Genomic DNA, 23,566 nt, shown 5'->3' with positions numbered 1-23,566 from the left:
AGTAGTATCTGTACTTTCACTCAAGTAAGGAAGTTGTGTACTTCGTCCACCTCTGTATAGCACTAAACGTGGTTCTTTGCTCGTAATCATATAGGGGAACCACTTTTAGTGCTATATAGCACCGGCTATCCTGATTTTGCCAAGTGGTTGATGTCCTTAGGACAACATCATGTTGACCCTGGGACAACATTTAAATCAACCAATCAGATTTCAGAAATAAGTTTACAGTTTAAATAAGTTTAATCTTACAACCAGGATTAAGCGCTTCTAGACCATTGTTTTTCACTTATCATTTCCCTCTGGTTTTGTGGTTCTTCAGAGGTTCTTTGGGGTGACCAAGGTGTTATATCACCGTTTCCGTATAAAGAACCTGTTAAGCCCCTGTATGGTTCTTTAGCGGTTCTATATAGCACCTCAGTCATCCCAAAGAACCCCTGAAGAACCGCTGAAGCACCAAAATATGGTTCTATATAGCACTAAAAGTGGTCCCCCTATATGATTACGAGCCAAGAATCACTTTTAGTGCTATACAGCATAATGTTTTTTGAGTGTATCAATTAATGTGGATCATCCATTCAGAATGAATGTATAATCTCTCACACACCAGAAGAGCACACAGACAGTTCTAAATATTACAATGAGAACTTAATTTTGAGTAATAATGAGCCTGAGATTATAATTGATTCAGTTAAGATAAGAACAAAAGGAACAGCAAAGAGATGAAAGAAAGAAGAAACAAAAGAGAAAGAGCCAAATGATGAAGAGAAGGATAATCAACCAATTTGAATGTGACACTGTGATTCAGAACCTGATCTGACACACACACACACACACACACACACACACACACACACACACAGAGAGCTCTCTTTCAGAAGGCGCAGCTGCGGAAGGATGTGTTTGGAATCATTTTCAGGTCTAATGAACAAACACATACATGTATCTACAGAAGAGCGGACACACAAAAAGCATGTTAATTCTCTGCACCTGCATGTCAACCACCATCACTCAAAAGTACTAACATTACCAGCCAACCAATGTGCCATAATGACACGAAACAACATAAATCAGCCCAACACAGATGACACACACACACACACACACACACACGCACGCACGCACACACACACACACACACACGCACACACACACACACACACACACATTCCATGTGTGCCTTCATACAACCTGGAATATAAAAGCACAATTTATACTAGTTTAAAAATGAGATTCATTACAAAATCATATCAATGAATTAAAAATGAATGCAGAAACACAATTTAGGAAAAACAGCTACACAATAAATACATAAGAATCAAACTGAAATCCTCTGGGCAATACAAGAGTTCATTTTATAACCAATCCCCACCCCACATATTGAACTACTAAATCAATAAACAGCTAAACACATATGCTGTAGATATAAAGCATTTCGTATAAAAACTGAGCAAGAGAGAGAAGGAAAGAGCGAGCAAGAGAAAGAGAAAGAGAGAGCTTCGGCCATTTTTAAGCAGTGACTGAACAAACTAAATTATTCACATCGTGTTGCCCTACATCTTCAAGGCAAAATGTGTTTTGTGTGTTGTTTCAGTAACACACAAAAAGAGAGATGTTTTCTTGTGTAAGAGATGCAAGAATGCAACTCAACATGCTCTTAATTCACAGCAACGTTAAAGCATCCATGGACATGCTGTGATGATCCCCAACAGAATAAACATCAATGGAAGAGCCAGTGTGCTTAAGAATAAAATGTTTTAATCCAATGCAACCATAAAGATCTGTATAATTCCCTGTACTATACAGTGTTGAACATTTTAAGCATTGTAAAAATGATATCGCACTAATACAAAATTTAATTCACAAATTAAAACTCTTAGCGACACTACAGGTCACAACCAAATGACCACACTGAGAATATTACGGGAACAACAATATAATTATTTTACAATTGTATCAAATACTCTTCAAGAATAATCTCGAACTTGACCATATTTACACTAAAAACAAAAAATCTGCATATGATTACGACATCTTTTCTAATCAAATCACACGAACGTGGGTCTGGGTTTGACATCTAGTGAATCAAATGTAAGCAGGGGTTGTTCGTGGTGAAAATAAGCATGCTTTTGGCAAGAATACAGCAAATTTCATATCTTAAAAATATATGTGACGTGTCATACACGGCATCGCCTCCCCTCTCCCATCTTGTTATTCCTAATATGCTTTAACTGTCCTATAATAAAATATGAAGTGCATATACATACATGCTCACAAGTATGCAGATCACATGATACAGTGAATCAGAGATGCTTGTGAAAATGGACAAAATGGCTGCTGCCTCATATACCACATATGAACCTCCTCCTTACACACACACACACACACACACACACACACACACACACACACACACGCACACACGCGCGCACACACACGCACACACACACAGTGAGTCACTGGTCCATGCCTCTCCTTCATGAAATCATGCAGCTTTGTAAAAATTTAAGATGTCAAATTTAATTTTTACTCACTTAAAATAAGTTAAGGAGCGTTAGAGTTCCTAGTAAAGCGCTGACTTAAAATGAATGATCACATGTCTACATATTGAGGATAGGATATTTAGGATAAACATGGAGGTATTAGAGAGAGACCTGCAGCAAGGTTTAACCCTGATTTGCTTTTCAATTTAAACATTATATAATTTGCAAAATAAATATATATGGACATTAAATGTAAGGAATAAAAACCAAGCTGCAGCAGCACACACCTTCTAAAAATAGTATTCATCATCTTTATGACTCCACCCACAGCTTTTCCTTCAGCCACAGAGATTTCTCCCGGGCTTCATAGCGCTTCAGCAAATACAACCTGAACCTCTGAAACTGTGTCAGGACAGAATCAGGCGGTTTGTAGCAGCATAATACCATACTAGTAGTACTATGTTGGCAGTATACACTTGTGCAAAGGATGCAAAATATACATGTATACATGGAATACTCCAATGACCTACTACATTTGCTCACTGTGTGATATACTGTATCCCACACTGCAACTTGACCTTCAGCTGTGATTTTATTAAACTAATGACTTTTCTATGTAATCCCATCAGAAGGCTCGTAGTTGGATTAGTGTCCCTGCGGTTATCTGGACAGGTTTAATCCAACAGAAGAGCACACATTAACACCACAGAAACTGACTCTTCACTTGATTGGCTAAGACATTATTCAACTAACCCTAACCAGTTGAATTATAAAAAAGTGATTACCATTTACAACTCCTACAGTGAGTTTAAAAATCTACAGTACCCTTAGCCTCAATAAATAATAAACTAGGATTACTCTGTCAATATTAGAACTGACATTAAAAACCCATATTGATAAACACTAAAACATCAACGTGAATTGATAAAATGCAAAAAAACTAATAATAATAATAATAATAATAGAATAAATATCTGTTAAAGGGATACTTCACTCAAAAAAGAAAATTCTGTCATCATTTACTCACCCTCAGATTGTACCAAACCTGTATAAATGTCTTTGTTTACTGAACACACAGGAAGAAATGTGGAAGAATGTCAGATCTCATTTCCTATTTAGTGCCACAGTAGGAAAAATTAATACTATGGGAGTCAATCTGGGATGAGATCTGACATTCTTCCAAATATCTTCTGAGGGTGAGTAAATGATGACAGAATTTAGATTTTTGGGTGAAGTATCGCTTTAAACCATAGATATACAAAACATACTGTATCATAGATCAAACCACCCTATAATATTGTTCAGATAACACAATACTAAATCCTGTATGACAGGTACTGTGACCCTGAGAAAGAAATTGAATCCACTTAAAGGCCTGAGGCCAGCTCCAGAACTACTTATAACCACAAGAACTAATATGACCCACTAAAGTACTGAACCGCTGAAGAACAGAACCGACCTCTCGCTCTCACATAAACACATACAACAATTACACAACTGAGAGGCTTAAACACACTCACACACATACACGTACACACACGCGCACACACACACACACACACACGCACACACATGTATGTTTTATTATCTCCGTGGGGACAGTCCATAGGCGTAATGAGTTGTATACTGTACAAACTGTATATTTTATCCCCTACCCCTAACCCTACCCCTAAACCTAAAGATCGTAGAAAACTTTTTGCAGTTTTAGATTTTCAAAAATTATCGTTCTGTACAATTTATAAGCTTTTGTGCCCATGGAGACCTCAATTTTGGTCCCCACAGTGACACGGGTCCCCATGAGTTGGTGTGCATTCAGGTTTAGGTCCCCACTAACATATAAAAACCAAGTCCACACACACACAGTAACTGTGGTTTGTCTGGTTAGCATAAGTACCAGCCAAGTACTGAGATGAATGGAAATGCTAACAGACAGCTCTCTTCAGGTATATTAAAGCCTTTGGTTGATAGCAGTTTACCTGCCAATTGTTTTCACCTGCTGATAAACTGTTAAACGCCAATGGACTGCACAAAATCTCAACCTCACTTTCTTATTTAACAGCACTAATTCCTACAGCCAACACATATCAGTTCTCTGTAGCTCAATAAACATTTCTGGGCCGGTCACTCTGGTTTCCCAATGACCTAACTGTGTTCCCTCCGATACGAGCCAGGGCTCTAACACCACACAGTTTAAACCACAGACCTGGTCAGTCCTGAACCCATGTGCTAAATGCTCAGCTGGTCCTGGCACACAGATCAAAGGGTTTGCACTTTAATAACGTCATCAAAACTAAAAGCAATATAAAGATTAAACCAACAGACAACCCAACACAATCAACATCTCACTTTAACCGTAGCTTTAGTCATTCTTTAATTCCAGCACAAAACATTCTGCTACCAAAGCAACTGGAATCGGTAGACAAAGAAACAGTCTTCCATGCTTGCTGTTACCATAGCAACTGGGGTGGAAAACAAGACCAACATATCTGAGTGATGCTTACTACAAATGTTAATAAAAAAGAAATATTCTGAAAATGTCATGGTTATGTTGTACAGCCTGGATATCAAATCATATTCAGAAATCACGTCACAGCAACTATTGTAAATCTTTACTGACGCGTGTTTGAAAAACAGAGGCAAACAGAATGGATTTACATTGCTCGAAGAACCTTTGTACCAAAGAATTTACAGACAGAGGATGCTGCAGAATTCAAATGAGATGCTGAGCAGTACAGTAACTGCACTGGACTGTGTGTGTTTGCTGGACCAGACCGAAAATTCTGCTGATGTTTGCAATACCTGATTGGACCTGCAGTACAGCACAGTCAGCAGAACACGACTGTGAATTTCACCATTCTCAGAGACAGATATTCATATCCCTGATTCACCCCACAAACTATTTTTATATCATCAGATAAAGTAAATGTTAAGACAGAGATAATCAAAATCACTGAATAGCTCAAAGGGGTTTATAGAATACTGTATAACAAATATTAATTGAGTAGATTCTCCAAAGCAACACGTTTTTAAAATTAGCAATACTAAATGTCAAAAGTATACAAAAGAGCAAAGCACAAGTGATGCCAATAAAAATGATTTCTATGAACCAGTCAAAAAGAGTGTGCGTGTGGTGAGCATGGTGTCAGTGACTGTGTGTATATGTGACTGATAGAAGAAAAAACAAATGAGGGAAAACTCAACAGCCGCTTTTTAAATTAAGAATCCATTTCAACATTATTTCCATCTTTTCTGAATTAACTATTTATATGTCTGAGTTTAGGCAAGATGATCATTCTGTGAACTACTGACAATATTTCTCCCAAATTTCTAATAAAATATTGTTTCTATTGTATGTATTTGCAGAGAATGAAAACTGCAGGAACAGGTCAAAATTACAGAAAAGATGCTCTGTATTTTTTCAGACCTCAAATACTGCAAAGAAAACAAGTTCATATTCACTTTTAAGAAACATAACAGTAATATTTCACATTACTGTATAGCAATAATATCTATATTTTTTATGTGATAACCTGGATTTTTATCAAAGTTTTCATGTGTCTCGTTATGCTGTCAGTCTTTCACATTACTGATGGATGACTTTGTCACTCCTGAGGTTTGATGTTGTTGAAATTCAACACTGGAATGACCACAATACATCTAGAAATTCTGAATGAAATACATTTTGGAGTGGACTCTTTATATTTTCCACGGCTGTATATTCATATGGCATTTACAGGTCATTGACAGATCACTCCCCGTTGGACACCTGTATTAAAGAATGATTAATAAATGTAATATTATTTTTCCATAATATACACTCACCCTTGCCATTTAGGGTCTGGGTAGGGGCAATTAAATCTGCTACCTTCAATTAAAAATAACAGTTTCAGTAAAAACCATCATTAAAATGTATTTATCCTTTATTAAACCAGTTAAAATCCAACTGAGATCTTTCCTGCCAGGGAGACCTGGTCAAGATGGCAGCATAAGGAACACAAACAAGAAAAACCAATGTTTATGAAAAACAATATGTTTCAACTTTTAGAGACATACAGATTAAAACTTGTTAGGAACAGTGTCTCCACAGGGGCAAGTCCATTTGAAAAATGTTTAACTTTTGATCAACTTGTTGTCTATGTGTAGTCTTTCCAGGGTATTGTTAAACATTCACTAAAGATCAAAATTAGTGTCACAATTATCCCTGCTCTCCCTGCATTGCCTGATAAAAAAGAAAAGAGAACGATGAAGGAGAAATAGAGCAGGAAAAGATGTGAGGAGAATTGGAGAGTGAGGAGCTGTGTGTGTGTCAGTGTAGAATAAGGCCAATCCTGCCTGCGTGATGAACTGAAATATGTCTGTGTCACAGCCCGCGGGGCTCAGCATATCACACACACACACACATACACTTAAAGCCATGAAACTAAATCTGCTGTCATTTGAGCTACATTCAAAAAAGCAACCTCATTATCGTGATGTTTATTTACACAGAAATAGACAAATAAGAAAATCATACAAACCACAGGCACACACAACTGACACCTCTCTATGTCCTCTTCACAGGGGGCTGAATCTGTTGACACCATCTGCCGACTACATTACAGCAAAGCCTTCTCCATCTTAATCTATTCGGTTTAATCAAACAAACCTCATCTTAAAACTCAAGCAAAATACCTCTCTCCTGTGTCCATCTCCCCCTAAATCTAATGTGTTGCTATGGATACCAGATTGAACATGAAAGAGATTATGAGAATGCTCAGCACAAGCAGGTTATGAAGCAACTATGTCTTCAAGATTCAGTTTGCCATCATACAGCAAAATTTAGAAAACAACTACAAAAAAATAACACTTAAATAAAACAGGACCAAACACAAAAGACCCCCTCACTTTTGATAATTAAAATCATTTTTACCTCTCCAGAATCTCTCCTCCTTCGATCTGGTATCACTAGAGTATTCCTATTACTGCCAGGTGCTAGAGTAGAGCCGAAACTCATTCTGGGTCCAACTAGCATGTACCGTTTGTCTCCAGATCTGTACTGAATGCTGTGACACAGAGTCCCGTCGTAATTCATATCTTGTAAATATTTGGAAGAATAGTCAGTAGATTTAGAGCACTGCATTACAATCAACACGATGATACTGATGATAAAAAGCACTGACACAGAGCCCAATGTGATGATCAAATAAAATGTCACGTTGTTTTCCTCCTCGTCTATTACTGCGTTTATAACATCAGAAGCTGCAAAAGCCTCTTTGGACTCCACAACTTTGACAATCACAGTCGCTGTTGCTGACAGAGAAACGTTCCCATTGTCTTTCACCAGTATGACCAGTTTATGCTGGGCCTCGTCTGTTTCTGTGAATGAGCGAAGGGTTCTTATCTGTCCTGTATAGCGATCCAAACTAAAGAGACTGTGATCACTAACTTCCTGCAGTGAAAATAATAACCAGCCGTTGTATCCAATATCTGCATCATAGGCTCTGACTTTAGTCACCAAATGACCTGCGTTCACATTGCGGGGAATCTCCTCCACACCCTCAGCAGAACCGTTAGCGCTGAATGGATATAAGATCACTGGAACATTGTCGTTCTGATCCAAAATAAACACGTTCACTGTCACATTACTGATCAGAGACGGAAATCCAGAGTCTGAAGCGAGCACATGGAATTGAAATGTTTTCAGCGTTTCAAAATCAAAACTCTTCAGTGCATAAATCTCTCCATTTTCAGAGTTAATATTAATGAATGATGCATGTTTGCTTTCATCTCCAAAGTTTCTCAAAATGTTATAGTTTATGACAGCATTTCCATCTAAATCATGATCAGCAGCTGACACAGAAAACAAAGATTTGCCAGGGACATTATTTTCCATCACATAAAATGAGTAAGGGGTAAAGCTGAACTCTGGACTGTTGTCATTTACATCTGACAACTGAACAGTTATAGTTTTGACATAAGATAGAGGTGGCTGCCCAGCATCTTTTGCTACTAATTTGATGTCATACCGGGGTACAGTTTCTCTGTCAAGAGATGAGGCCGTAACCAGTGAGTAAATGTTATCTTGGGATGATGGTGTTAACCTGAAAGGCAAATCCTCGGTTATGTAGCACAACACTTTTCCATTTACACCAGAGTCCAAATCACTGATGCTGATTAAAGCCACTGTGGTTCCTACTTTAGAGTCTTCAGGCACTGCACTGGAAAATGATGTCACTTCGATCTCAGGTGCATTGTCATTTACATCAATGATCTTAATGGTTATACTTTTATCAGATGTGAGACGATAGTTAACTGGGCCTTTATCTGATGCCTGGATATCTATATCATAATTGTTCGTCTCTTCATAATCTATAGGACCAATCACAGTAATTTCTCCAGTATTAGAATTTAAATCAAAGAGTTTTAAAAGCTTACTGTCTATATCACTTCCAAATGTATAAAAGATTTCTCCATTTGTACCGTCATCCATGTCAGTAGCGTTAACCTGTACAACAATTGTGCCCACGGGGACGTTTTCCTTCAGCGTTACAGAGTAAACATCTTGTGTAAATACTGGCATATTGTCATTAACGTCTAAAACGTCCACTATGATCTCCATCGTCCCGGTTTTCGGGGGTCGCCCTCCGTCGAGCGCAGTAAGGAGCAGCTTGTGTCTGCTGGTTGTTTCTCTATCTAACGCCTTTTGAAGAACTAGAAAAGGCATTTTTCGATCCTCGCCGCGATCTTTAATCTCAATCCGGAAATGATCATTATGACTGAGTTTGTATTGTTGAACAGAGTTAGTGGCGCTGTCGGGATCTCGTGCCGCCTGTAACTGATAGCGTGCTCCAGGTAAGGCAGATTCCGAAATTTCCAATCGTTTCTCTTTCTCCGGGAATGTCGGGGCATGGTCATTCACGTCCACAATTTCAACAGAGACGTAATGAATCTCTAACGGGTTTTCAAGAGCAATTTTTAAATTGATGATGCAGGCGATGATTCGCTCGCACACAGTCTCTCTGTCTATTTTGCCGTTTACATTTAACATCCCATCAATCTGATTTACCGTGAACAGTGAGTCTCCTGAGGTTGTAACAATCCTGAATCCCCTCTCCTTTAACGATCTAAGGTCCAGACCTAAATCCTTCGCGAGGTTTCCGACTACAGCTCCGTCTTTTTGCTCCTCCGAAAGGGAATATCGTATTTGCGCGCGGACTCCATTCCAAAATAATATAATCAATGTCATATGTAAAAGCTCGAGGCGCCATGACGCACGCACTCTTTGTTCCATTTTGTTAGAAATTACACCGGCGTTTACTAAATATATTCCACACGCAATAGATTTGGACCCATATCAGTAATGAACAGACCCTAAAATTCCTGTTTCATGTGAAATAATCCTTACGATTTGAAGCAGGTAGCCTAGCTCTTGGTGGATGAGATGTCAACGACGATCACAACCAACTGATGGAGCGCGCAAACGCAACTGCAGAGACGATGCTGCGCGACGCCTGTATGTTTGGTGCGCACTGACACCGTGCGAGTTTCGAGTTTACTGCAGACAAATCTAACGGAGAACTGAGTACGGTGGTTAAAAATGCAGAGACAAATGAATACAAAATCAAATGTAAGACAAAACATGGACTACAAGTGATAACTTTAGACGAGCTTTTAGTGTTAAGATAAAATGTTTTGTGAATACGGGTCCAGATGGGTAACTGGCTATAAAACTAATTGCATGTATTTAAGAACATAATAATAATAATAATAATAATATTGTATTACTGCTACAAATTTTTTCCAAAAGAAAACTTTAAATAAACACACATACACAATGGATGAGCTGGAATAGACTGTGAAGAATACAGTAGCTATAAAGTATCCTGCAAACATGGGAACTGGTCCATTCATCTCATAAATGCCTGCATGTTGAAAGCTCAAAAAGTTAATTGAAGGAATGGCCAGAATTTGCAGAGCTGTATTTATATGTCACGGACTGTGGCAGGATAGAAGAACCCAAATGCAGGACAGCGGTGAAGGGGTTAACAAAAGACTTTAATTAATATAACAAAGACCAAACAAAAACCCACGATGGGGTGCAAAAACAAAACAAGGATAAGAACACGGAAACAAAACAAGAACTCAAAACAAAAACTTCCAACAATGGGGCAGAACGAGAACTAACAATAATCAAAAACTCAAACTAACTAACACGGGCAAGACAAAGCAGGACAAGGCAGGAACTTGATGAAAACGACCACAAAGAACATCAGCACATGCAAACGTAATCCACGAACACAATACAAAGAAACAAGAGGGTATAAGGGAGAGACAAACAGGGATAATGACACAGGGCAGGTGTGGGTAATAAAACACTCAGGGAAAGATAACAAGGAAACGAGAGGAGCGGGGCCAATGACGAGACACGAGAAAACACATGAGAAGTAAAAACAAACAACTCATGGTTTTCTCACATAAAACCTAAGGACTCTGCCCCGATCCCGCCACACGACTAGAATTTCATAATCAAGACGGTGGGACCGTGACATTATAGGGATAGATCCTCGAATAGAGACTGGCCACTGAGCTGTGTTTGCACAAACAATGGTTACTCACTGAGTAAATCAACAAATCTTCACATAATCATCCTCCTCCTCCTGCAGAAGCTCTAACCATTGGCGTTACAGTAATTCAACATGCTATAACAATACTAACAAGTTTCCAGTTTTTTACTTTGCTAAAATCACAAACCCAATACACAGTTTCAACATCTACTGTCACCTCTAGGTCTTTGCAAATTACTTTGGAAGGTTCCCTTTCCGGTCCAGTGCCAATGAAAATTATTCAAGTTGTCTAAACATAAACAGAAGACATCTTCTGTAAAACCAAAGTAAATGTATTGCACAAAATACAGTAATATTAATCCAAATGTTAAAAAATATGGTGCAAAATAAATAAACTGAATGAGAAGCAAAAAGAGATGGTCAAATTAAAAATAATAAATGCACAAAATGTATAAAATAAACTGATCCCTCCACAATGAGGAGCATAAACCAATTAATAGCTGTTAATATTTATCTAATGGAATTAGACGTTATCAAACCTTGTATTCTCTTACCTCTACAGAATCTCTTCTCCTGCGATCTGGTATCACTAGAGTATTCCTATTACTGCCAGGTGCTAGAGTAGAGCCGATACTCATTCTGGGTCCAACTAGCATGTACCGTTTGTCTCCAGATCTGTACTGAATGCTGTGACACAGAGTCCCGTCGTAATTCATATCTTGTAAATACTTGGACGAATAGTCAGTAGATTTAGAGCACTGCATTACAATCAACACGATGATACTGATGATAAAAAGCACTGACACAGAGCCCAATGTGATGATCAAATAAAATGTCACGTTGTTTTCCTCCTCGTCTTTTACTGCGTTTGTAACATCAGAAGCTGCAAAAGCCTCTTTGGGCTCCACAACTTTGACAATCACAGTCGCTGTTGCTGACAGAGAAACGTTCCCATTGTCTTTCACCAGTATGACCAGTTTATGCTGGGCCTCGTCTGTTTCTGTGAATGAGCGAAGGGTTCTTATCTGTCCTGTATAGCGATCCAAACTAAAGAGACTGTGATCACTAACTTCCTGCAGTGAAAATAATAACCAGCCGTTGTATCCAATATCTGCGTCATAGGCTCTGACTTTAGTCACCAAATGACCTGCGTTCACATTGCGAGGAATCTCCTCCACACCCTCAGCAGAACCGTTAGCGCTGACTGGATATAAGATCACTGGAACATTGTCATTTTGATCCAAAATAAACACGTTTACTGTCACGTTACTGCTCAGAGACGGAGATCCAGAGTCTGTAGCGAGAACTTGGAACTGAAATGTTTTCATCGTTTCAAAGTCAAAACTTTTCAGCGCATAAATCTCTCCATTTTCTGTGTTAATATTTAAAAATGATGTATAATGATTTTTTACAGCACTGTCCTTCCATATCTGATAGCTGACAACGCCGCTTTCACCAGCATCTTTATCAGAAACTGACACGGAAAATAAAGGTTTGCCTGCGGCATTATTTTCTGTTACATAAAACGCATAGGGAGAAAAACTGAACTCTGGGCTGTTATCATTTACATCTGACACCTGCACAGTTATAGTTTTGACAGAAGACAGAGGTGGCTGCCCAGCATCTTTGGCTACTAATATGACTTCATAGTGAGATATTGTCTCTCTGTCAAGAGTTGATGTCGTAACTAAAGAGTATGTATTATCTTGTGATGAAGGCATTAATTTAAAGGGTATGTCCTCAGGTATAGAACATGAAACTCTGCCATTTATTTCAGAATCTAAATCAGATACACTTATTAAAGCCACTGTTGTGCCGGGTTTGGAGTCCTCAGGAACAGTTTTTGAAAATGATGTCACTTCTATCTGAGGGGCATTTTCATTTACATCTGCAATTTTTATAGTTACACTTTTATCTGTTGTTAGAGGCACAATCCCTTTGTCTGAGGCTTGAATATCTATCTCATATACATCTTTAACTTCAAAATTCAAAATACCTATTACAGTAATATCTCCAGTAATTGGGTTAACATCAAATACTTTATCATTTACGTTATGTCCTAGTGAATAAACTACTTCACCGTTATGACCTTCGTCTGAATCGGTTGCGTTTACCCTTAATACTGTTGTACCCACAGGCGTGTTTTCATTTAGAATTACGCTGTAAGTATCTTTGGTAAAAACAGGTGCATTGTCATTTATATCTAACACATCTATCTTTATCTCCATAGTTCCAGACTTTGGCGGTCTGCCTCCATCTAAAGCAGTTAATTGCAATTCTATACGTTTTGTAATCTCTCTATCGAGTGGCTTTTGTAAAATCAAAAAGGGAACTTTGCCGTCTCGGTCACGGTCTTTGATGTCAATACGGAAATATTCGGTGTGGCTCAATTTATAAATCTGGACTGAATTGCTGCCACTATCTGGATCGCGCGCCGCCTGAAGTTGGAAACGCGCACCAGGAAGCACCGATTCACCAATCTCTAAGCGCTTTTCATGCTCCGGGAATTTCGGAGCGTGATCATTTACGTCAATTATATCAACAGTCACGTAATGAATCTCGAGTGGATTTTCTAAAGCGATTTTTAGATTGATTAAACACGGGGTGAATCTTTCGCACACCTCCTCTCTGTCTATTTTACCGTTCACATACAACACACCGTCATTTTGGTTGACGATGAACAATGACTCGCCTGAGGTCGAGACGATGCGAAATCCTCGCTCCTTTAATGTTCTGTGATCAATACCCAAATCCTTCGCAATATTTCCCACAACAGCTCCGTCCTTCTGCTCTTCAGAGATCGAGTAGCGTACTTGTGCCAAAACCATTCTCCCAAAAACAAGCGATAGGGCAATGAGGAAGATTTCCACATGACGCTCCAGCCATTGATGAGGTCTTCTTTGTTCCATTTTGACAAAGCACCGATTCCACAATACATTTACAGCGGTACTACAAATGTTAGTTGAACATCCATATGACAGATATCATCTAAACCCCGTGAACTATTAAGATGAAAAGGACAAAAGCACTACGCAAGCCACACCATGAAAATAGATAATGTACGTGTGTAAGTGACTGGGGGGAAAGGGGGAGGAATTCTCGGACGCTGAATCGTACTGTTGGTTTACACTGACACCACGCGATCTTTCCCATTCATCACATTGCTCAGTAAGTTCTATACAAAAATGCTTAATTTAGTTAAGTAGACTATGCGTTCTAATCACTGTGCTAAAAGATGTATAGCCCATATAGGAAATAAAGACAAAGACTGTTGTGTTGCGCAGGACAGAACGCTGCACGGTGGGTTCAGGACCGAGGAGAGCGGCTCAGTCGCTTTTGCACGTGTGCTATAATGCTTGTGACGTTTCTCATTAATCGCCTTAGCAGAGCCTGCGAAAAAACTGAAGTTAAAATAAAAAGCCGCCTGCATCCGTTCATAACTAGTCCATAGTATGCAAAAACATATACGTCAAATGAGTACGACTAATAGTATGGCGTACAATGCTCAGATAACCTAAAACACCAGCTGCAATTTTTGAGGATGCAACAAATGATCCACAATCTACAACGATTTGGATTACTCATAACATCGAGCTAGAAAAAAATATTTTGATTTTTTTTCAATTTTCTACATCCCTTAGTCTGTGAGGGTTAAAATAAATAAATATTACAAATCCTTAAAAAATGAATAATGTTCAGCTGATATGAAACACTGATTTTAGGTCAATGTATTTTCTGTCAGTAACAGACATCCTCTTGCGGTTGGATAAACAAATAAAACTAAATATATTCACCTCTGGCGGAGAAAAAGCTTAAAAAAACAGCGCACAGAGCGGCTTATTTCAAGTGCTACATACAGTTTACATACAAGCTCATAGAGAAATGTTCATATCTTAAATAAATAGGTTAATAATTCAAACATTGGACTACATTAATTACAAAAAATCAGATGACCATGGGCTATATTGGTTAGCGTAAGACCTTTTCTTACCTCTCCAGAATCTCTCCTTCTACGATCTGGTATCACTAGAGTATTCCTATTACTGCCAGGTGCTAGAGTAGAGCCGACACTCATTCTGGGTCCAACTAGCATGTACCGTTTGTCTCCAGATCTGTACTGAATGCTGTGACACAGAGTCCCGTCGTAATTCATATCTTGTAAATACTTGGACGAATAGTCAGTAGATTTAGAGCACTGCATTACAATCAACACGATGATACTGATGATAAAAAGCACTGACACAGAGCCCAATGTGATGATCAAATAAAATGTCACGTTGTTTTCCTCCTCGTCTTTTACTGCGTTTGTAACATCAGAAGCTGCAAAAGCCTCTTTGGGCTCCACAACTTTGACAATCACAGTCGCTGTTGCTGACAGAGAAACGTTCCCATTGTCTTTCACCAGTATGACCAGTTTATGCTGGGCCTCGTCTGTTTCTGTGAATGAGCGAAGGGTTCTTATCTGTCCTGTATAGCGATCCAAACTAAAGAGACTGTGATCACTAACTTCCTGCAGTGAAAATAATAACCAGCCGTTGTATCCAATATCTGCGTCATAGGCTCTGACTTTAGTCACCAAATGACCTGCGTTCACATTGCGAGGAATCTCCTCCACACCCTCAGCAGAACCGTTAGCGCTGACTGGATATAAGATCACTGGAACATTGTCGTTCTGATCCAAAATAAACACGTTCACTGTCACGTTACTGCTCAGAGACGGAGATCCAGAGTCTATAGCGAGTACTTGGAAATTGAACATTTTAAGAGTTTCAAAGTCAAAACTTTTCAACGCATAAATCTCACCGTTTTCTGAGTTAATATTAATAGAGGATGTATATTTGTTTTCTTCACTACTGTCTCTCCATATTTGATAGCTGACCACAGCATTTTCATACGAGTCCTTGTCAAAAGCAGACACAGAAAATAAAGATTTTCCTGGGACATTATTTTCAATTACATAAAACGCATAGGGTGAAAAGGAGAATTCTGGTCTGTTGTCATTTACATCTGACATCAGGACGGTTATTGTTTTAACAGACGACAATGATGGCTGACCCGCGTCTCTTGCAACTAATGTGATGTCATATTGAAATTTCGCTTCCCTGTCAAGAAACGTTGATGTCACTAATGAGTAAATATTATCCTGTGTTGACGACATCAGCTTGAAAGGTATACCATCAGAAAGTGAACAGGAGATTTTGCCATTGAGACCAGAGTCTAAATCAGATACGCTTATCAACGCCACTGTCGTTCCAGGTTTTGTGTCTTCTGGAATTGCGCTTGAAAACGATGTCACCTCTATTTCTGGAGCATTGTCATTCACATCGGCAATGCTAATGAATATACTTTTATCCGTCGCGAGTGGAATGGTGCCTTTGTCAGATGCTTCGATGTCAATCTCATATTTATCTTTGACTTCAAAATCCAAAAGACCCTTTACAATAATTTCGCCAGTTACCGAATTAACTTCAAAAAGGTTGCGTAAATTATTATTGACATTACTTCCCAAAGCATAAACTACTTCACCGTTTTGCCCCTTGTCTGAATCAGTCGCGTTAACTCGCAAAATTGTTGTGCCCACTGGTGCATTTTCATTCAGCGTAACTGTGTAAGTCTCCTTTGTAAAAACAGGTACATTATCGTTTACATCCAGTACATCGATCAGTATTTCTATTGATCCAGATTTAGGAGGTCTCCCCCCATCTAAAGCAGTCAATTCTAACCTCATGTTTTCAGTCACTTCCCTGTCAAGCAGCTTGTGTAAAATCAGAATCGGAATTTTACCATCTTCTCTATCTTTAATTTCGAGACGAAAGTGGTCGTTTTGGTTAAGTTTGTAAGTCTGAACCGAATTGATTCCAGTGTCAGGATCACGGGCTGCCTGTAGCGGATAGCGCGCTCCTGGCAGAACAGATTCCCATATTTCCAGCCGTTTTTCGTTCTCAGGAAACAATGGACTGTGGTCGTTTATGTCTAATAACTCTACAGTGACGTAATGTATCTGTAGTGGATTTTCTAAAGCGATTTTTAAATTAATTAAACACGGGGTAATTCTTTCACACACCGCCTCCCTGTCTATTTTACCGTTCACATACAACAAACCGTCATTTTGGTTGACGCTGAACAATGACTCGCCTGAGGTTGAGACGATGCGAAATCCTCGTTCCTTTAAGGTTCTGTGATCAATGCCTAAATCCTTCGCAATGTTTCCAACTGAAGCTCCTTCCTTCAGCTCCTCAGAAACGGAATATCGCACCTGTCCAAAAACTGTTCTGCAGAACAAAAGCGATACTGCAATGAAAGCGAGATTCGCAGTCAGCTGCAGTCGACGTGACCGTCCTCTTTGTTCCATTTCTCATATATTACAAAGACCTTCCCGTGCAACTTCACTGCAAATCTACAAATAATAGTTGAATAATCCCATCAATGCTGTGAATGAAATAAATCAGACAACGCAAAAACGCGGTGCTGAAAATACAAGTCAAACGGCACCAGTGGTGAATATGAGAGAACATTCGAATAATCCAAGAGGGTGGAATAAACTGATCGACTGTTTGACGTTATGAGCCTTTCTCTGGGTATACACTGACATCTAGTGATCTCAATGCTTTCCTGCCATTTCCAAGAACATCTTATAATCAGTAAAAATACGTGTGATAATATTAATGCAAACTGCGATATTTTAACACAATGCTTAATTATTCAAATTTCCCAGTTCTCCAAATAAATTCAAAGTGAGAGAGAGCGAAACAGAGATGCAGCAATACAGCTTCAATAATAGACAAAGATGTTACAAATTAAATAATTATTATTTTAATACTTTAAAGCCCAACCCATGATACCAGCTCTAACACAAACATTAGTATTTTAAAGCTTATCCAAACCTACATTTGTTACACAAACAGGTAGACAGACAGAGAACACATTTTGCATTTCTAGAAATCGACACAACCTCTCCACAATGAGTGCATAAACTGAGAGATTGTTGACAATGTTTATTTATTGATGCTAATGTAATTCGACATTGTCAAAACACTTAGTCTCTTACCTCCCCAGAATCTCTTCTCTTACGGTCAGATACCACCAGAGTATTCCTATTACTGCCAGGTGCTATTGTGGAGCCATTACTCATTCTGGGTCCAACTAGCATGTACCGTTTGTCTCCAGATCTGTACTGAATGCTGTGACACAGAGTCCCGTCGTAATTCATATCTTGTAAATACTTGGACGAATAGTCAGTAGATTTAGAGCACTGCATTACAATCAACACGATGATACTGATGATAAAAAGCACTGACACAGAGCCCAATGTGATGATCAAATAAAATGTCACGTTGTTTTCCTCCTCGTCTTTTACTGCGTTTGTAACATCAGAAGCTGCAAAAGCCTCTTTGGGCTCCACAACTTTGACAATCACAGTCGCTGTTGCTGACAGAGAAACGTTCCCATTGTCTTTCACCAGTATGACCAGTTTATGCTGGGCCTCGTCTGTTTCTGTGAATGAGCGAAGGGTTCTTATCTGTCCTGTATAGCGATCCAAACTAAAGAGACTGTGATCACTAACTTCCTGCAGTGAAAATAATAACCAGCCGTTGTATCCAATATCTGCGTCATAGGCTCTGACTTTAGTCACCAAATGACCTGCGTTCACATTGCGTGGAATCTCCTCCACACCCTCAGCAGAACCGTTAGCGCTGATTGTATATAAGATCACTGGAACATTGTCGTTCTGATCCAAAATAAACACGTTCACTGTCACATTACTGCTCAGAGACGGAGATCCAGAGTCTGTAGCGAGAACTTGGAAATGAAAAGACTTTACTGTTTCAAAATCAAAACTTTTTAAAGCATGTATATGTCCACTTTCAGGGTCAATTTGGAAAAAAGATGCCATGTTGTTTCGAGTCCCATCACCACGAATAATAGAATAACTAATAATTGCGTTTTCATTCAAGTCTTTGTCAGAAGCACTTACAGAAAATATGTAATTACCGGGGACGTTATTTTCTCGTAAATAAAGTTCTAAAGGTTTCTGTGAGAACTCCGGTACATTATCATTCACATCTGACACCTGGATTCTCAGAGTTTTATGGCCAGATAAAGGGGGATATCCTAAGTCGGTTGCTGTAATAGTTACATCATAATATGAAACCAGTTCACGATCTAACAGGTTTTTTGTTACTAAAGAGTACATGTTATCTTGGACAGATGGTTTTAACTCGAAGGGCACGCTGTCTGTCAGACTACAAATTACTTTTCCGTTGATACCAGAATCTTTATCAATTACACTAATAAATGATATGACTGTGCCTGGTTTGGAGTCCTCTGAAACCACGTTGGACAACGAGGTGACATCTATTTGTGGTTGGTTATCATTAACGTCCATAATTTTTATGACAACTCTACAGTCAACTGTCCGCGGAGGCTGTCCTTTATCCGTGGCTTGGACATTTAATCTGTACACGTCGTTTTCCTCATAATCGACATTTCCTTTAACAGTAATTTTTCCAGTTACGCTGTCCAAATAAAAAATGTTATTTGCGGAATTTTTTTGACGATTTCCGCAGAGAATATTCAACCTCTCCGTTTGTACCACTGTCAGCATCGCTTGCGTTAACGAAAACAACTACTGTCCCTGCAGGCACATTTTCATTTAGTGTTACGGTATATGTTTCCATGCTAAAAACAGGACTGTTATCATTTGTATCCAGTATAGCGACTGTGATATTTAAAGAACCAGATTTTGGAGGACTCCCACCGTCTAAAGCAGTTAGAACTAAACTGTGTTTAGCATGCTGTTCTCTGTCTAATATCTTTTGAACTAAAAGAAATATAATTTTGTCGTCATCTTCGCCGTCTTTCAACTGTAACTGAAAATGATCATTTTGTTGTAGTTTATAAGAACGAACTGAATTAATTCCAGAATCCAGGTCACGCGCTGTCGGCAATTCAAATCGCGCACCAGGATGCGTATTTTCCGGTATTTCTAAGTATAAATTATTCTCTGGAAAGGTAGGATAGTGATCGTTAACATCAGTAACCTCGACAACAATGTAATGAATTTCAAGAGGATTCTCAACAACAAGTTTTAGGTTTATCAAGCATGCGCTGTTACCGTCGCATATATCCTCTCTGTCGATTTTTTTATGCACGTTCATCAGGCCATTGTTCTGATTTATCTGGAAAAGAGCGTCATTAGATCCAGACACAATACGAAGCCGCCTGTCCGTCAACGTGCTGATATCAAGACCCAAGTCCTTCGCAATATTTCCCACGATAAATCCTTCTTTTACTTCCTCTGGAATAGAATATTTTATCTGCGCTGAAACCTGCAGTCCGAAGCACAACAGAAAGGCGAAAGAAATAGCGGTCCACCAGCATTCCCATTTGCGTCTTTGTCCTTCAGCTTCCATTGCGATTAAGCAATCTGTCAAGTACAGTTTATATCAGATCTTTTAACTCATAGAAACCATAAATACTGTATAATGTGCGCTTTAGATTTGTATGAGGAACAGGTTAAAGAACGATCATCATTTCGGTGTCTTTTAAAATCGCATGAGCACACCCCAGGAATACTGTGATGAAAAAAAAGTGTCATACATAACGTATAGCAGTGGGAGGGCTAAAATCATTTCACTGTGCAACACTGACACCGTGCGATGTCACGCCCTCAATAAATTCCTTTATCAAGCCATAAACAGATCAGTATTTTATAGCACCAAGCTCAGTTATGCATGTCACCAAAACGCAACTGCTTATTATCTCAGTAAGGTTTACACTGATATTACTGCATTTACAAACACAGCTAAGGGCAAACCGAACACCAGCAAACACAGAAACGATTATACTTAATTGAACCAGAAGTCATCAAGGTTCCTTTGTGTGACGGTACAAATGATCTAGGAAATTTGTAAAAGAACTATGCAGAGATGCTTACCTCTCCAGAATCTCCCCTCCTGCGATCTGGTATCACTAGAGTATTCCTCTTACTGCCAGGTGCTAGAGTAGAGCCGATACTCATTCTGGGTCCAACTAGCATGTACCGTTTGTCTCCAGATCTGTACTGAATGCTGTGACACAGAGTCCCGTCGTAATTCATATCTTGTAAATACTTGGACGAATAGTCAGTAGATTTAGAGCACTGCATTACAATCAACACGATGATACTGATGATAAAAAGCACTGACACAGAGCCCAATGTGATGATCAAATAAAATGTCACGTTGTTTTCCTCCTCGTCTTTTACTGCGTTTGTAACATCAGAAGCTGCAAAAGCCTCTTTGGGCTCCACAACTTTGACAATCACAGTCGCTGTTGCTGACAGAGAAACGTTCCCATTGTCTTTCACCAGTATGACCAGTTTATGCTGGGCCTCGTCTGTTTCTGTGAATGAGCGAAGGGTTCTTATCTGTCCTGTATAGCGATCCAAACTAAAGAGACTGTGATCACTAACTTCCTGCAGTGAAAATAATAACCAGCCGTTGTATCCAATATCTGCGTCATAGGCTCTGACTTTAGTCACCAAATGACCTGCGTTCACATTGCGGGGAATCTCCTCCACACCCTCAGCAGAACCGTTAGCGCTGACTGGATATAAGATCACTGGAACATTGTCGTTCTGATCCAAAATAAACACGTTCACTGTCACATTACTGCTCAGAGACGGAGATCCAGAGTCTGTAGCGAGAACTTGAAAATTAAACATTTTAACGGTTTCAAAGTCAAAACTCCTTAGCGCATAAATCTCTCCGTTTTCTGAGTTAATATTGACGAAAGATGGTAATTTGTTTCCCTCACTACCGTCTCTCCATATCTGATAGCTGATTACAGCATTTTCGTTCGAGTCTTTATCAGAAGCAGACACAGAAAATAAAGATTTTCCCGGGACATTATTTTCAACGACATAAAACGCATAGGGTGAAAAAGAGAAATATGGGCTGTTGTCGTTTACATCTGATATCAGAACAGTTATAGTTTTAACAGACGACAGTGATGGCTGACCCGCGTCTCTTGCGATTAATGTGATTTCATACTGTAACTCCATCTCGCGGTCTAAATGTGACGTAGAAACTAAAGAATATGTACTTTGTTGTGACGAAGGTATTAGTTTAAAAGGCATTTCATCTCCTACAGAACAGGAAACTTTGCCGTTGATCCCAGAGTCCGAATCCGAGACGCTTATTAAAGCTACTGTAGTACCTGGTCTAGAATCCTCTGGAATGGTGTTTGAAAATGATGTCACCTCTATTTCAGGTGCATTGTCATTTATATCAACAATTTTTATTGTAACGCTTTTATCTGTAGTCATAGGAATCAGGCCCTTGTCAGATGCCTGTATGTCTATCTCGTAGCTGTCTTTGACCTCATAATCTAACTGTCCTTTAACAATTATTTCACCATTGATGGAGTTAATATCAAAAAGCTTTCGTACCTTACTTTTGACATTTTTACCAAATGAATAAACGATCTCACCATTTGCGCCATCATCAGAATCCGTAGCGTTTACTTGTATCACAATTGTACCTACGGGTGCATTTTCATTCAGCATCACAGAATAAACCTTGTTTGTAAAAACGGGGACATTGTCATTTATATCTAATACATTAATCGCTATCTCCATTGTCCCTGATTTTGAAGGCTTTCCTCCATCGACGGCCGTTAATTGCAAATTAATGCTATGTGTAATTTCTCGGTCTAAAGGCTTTTGTAAAACCAGAATGGGGATTTTACCGTCTTCTCCGCGATCCTTGACTTCGAGGCGAAAATTATCACTGTGGCTGAGTTTATAATGGTTAACAGAATTACTACCACTATCGTAATCGCGCGCTGCCTGCAGCTGAAATCGCGCACCGGGCAGGGCAGATTCTCCAATCTCTAAATGCATTTCGCTCTCAGGAAAACTCGGAGAGTGGTCGTTGATGTCCAAAATCTCAATAGTGACATAGTGGATCTCGAGTGGATTTTCTAATGCGATTTTCAGATTGACCAAACACGGGGTGATTCTCTCGCAGACCTCCTCTCTGTCTATTTTACCGTTCACATACAACACACCGTCATTCTGGTTGACGCTGAACAATGACTCGCCTGAAGTCGAGACGATGCGAAATCCTCGCTCCTTTAAGGTCCTCTGATCAATGCCCAAATCCTTTGCGATATTTCCCACAGCTGCCCCGTCCTGCTGTTCCTCGGAAATGGAATACTGTATCTGTGCACGCACCACTACATGAAACACAAACAATACAGCTACGAGTGTGAATTTCGACCGCTCCTTCAGCCGTTGCGCGAAACCCCTTTGTTCCATTTTGCAGATAATACAGGAGCTTCCTAGCAATGACTCCACAACGCTATATAATTCGATAGAAGATGTATGACATTGAGCCTCTAAATAGTGGCATTTATTTGGGAAAAGTATTAGCCTGACAGCAAAAGCCAGTATCCTGTAGCACCACTGCAAACCAAGAGCAAAATGAGATATAGAGCGACAGCGCTCTTTGACGTCATAAGCCAAATGCTTGGTTTACAATGACATCTGGCGACCTTGCC

General features: G+C 39.2%; 2 protein-coding genes and 1 pseudogene across 18 annotated transcripts in view; all 3 read right to left on the bottom strand.

Annotated features, from left to right (window-relative positions):
• LOC130563558 (protocadherin alpha-C2-like) overlaps nt 1-23,566 on the bottom strand; it is a 156,046-nt gene that overhangs the window by 98,280 nt on the left and 34,200 nt on the right. For 2 of the 17 annotated variants that reach the window (XM_057349165.1, XM_057349174.1), the window contains exon 1: nt 15,015-17,524. The exons of 9 other annotated variants lie outside the window; for them this stretch is intronic. In XM_057349165.1, coding sequence (XP_057205148.1) covers nt 15,015-17,375 — 2,361 coding nt within the window. In that variant the 5' untranslated portion in view covers nt 17,376-17,524. Of the gene's footprint in view, nt 1-6,465; nt 7,103-7,389; nt 10,166-11,577; nt 14,081-15,014; nt 17,525-23,566 lie in introns of those variants that run through there. 6 more of the 17 variants (XM_057349168.1, XM_057349176.1, XM_057349164.1 and 3 more) reach the window with 4 other exon arrangements.
• Nucleotides 18,060-20,593, bottom strand: LOC130563574 (protocadherin alpha-3-like; annotated as a pseudogene).
• LOC130564229 (protocadherin gamma-A11-like) lies at nt 20,943-23,465 on the bottom strand. The gene has a single exon (XM_057350177.1). It carries the CDS (start codon nt 23,322-23,324, stop codon nt 20,943-20,945), a length of 2,382 nt encoding a protein of 793 aa, XP_057206160.1. The 5' UTR covers nt 23,325-23,465.

The sequence above is a fragment of the Triplophysa rosa genome, linkage group LG13 (genome assembly GCF_024868665.1).
Source record: "Triplophysa rosa linkage group LG13, Trosa_1v2, whole genome shotgun sequence".
NCBI lineage: Eukaryota > Metazoa > Chordata > Actinopteri > Cypriniformes > Nemacheilidae > Triplophysa > Triplophysa rosa.
This window is presented reverse-complemented; position numbering and strand designations above follow the sequence as displayed.

What these genes read in the sequence shown, in the direction of transcription:
- LOC130564229 (XM_057350177.1), bottom strand. Translation starts at nt 23,324, where the DNA reads ATGGAACAAAGGGGTTTCGCGCAACGGCTGAAGGAGCGGTCGAAATTC.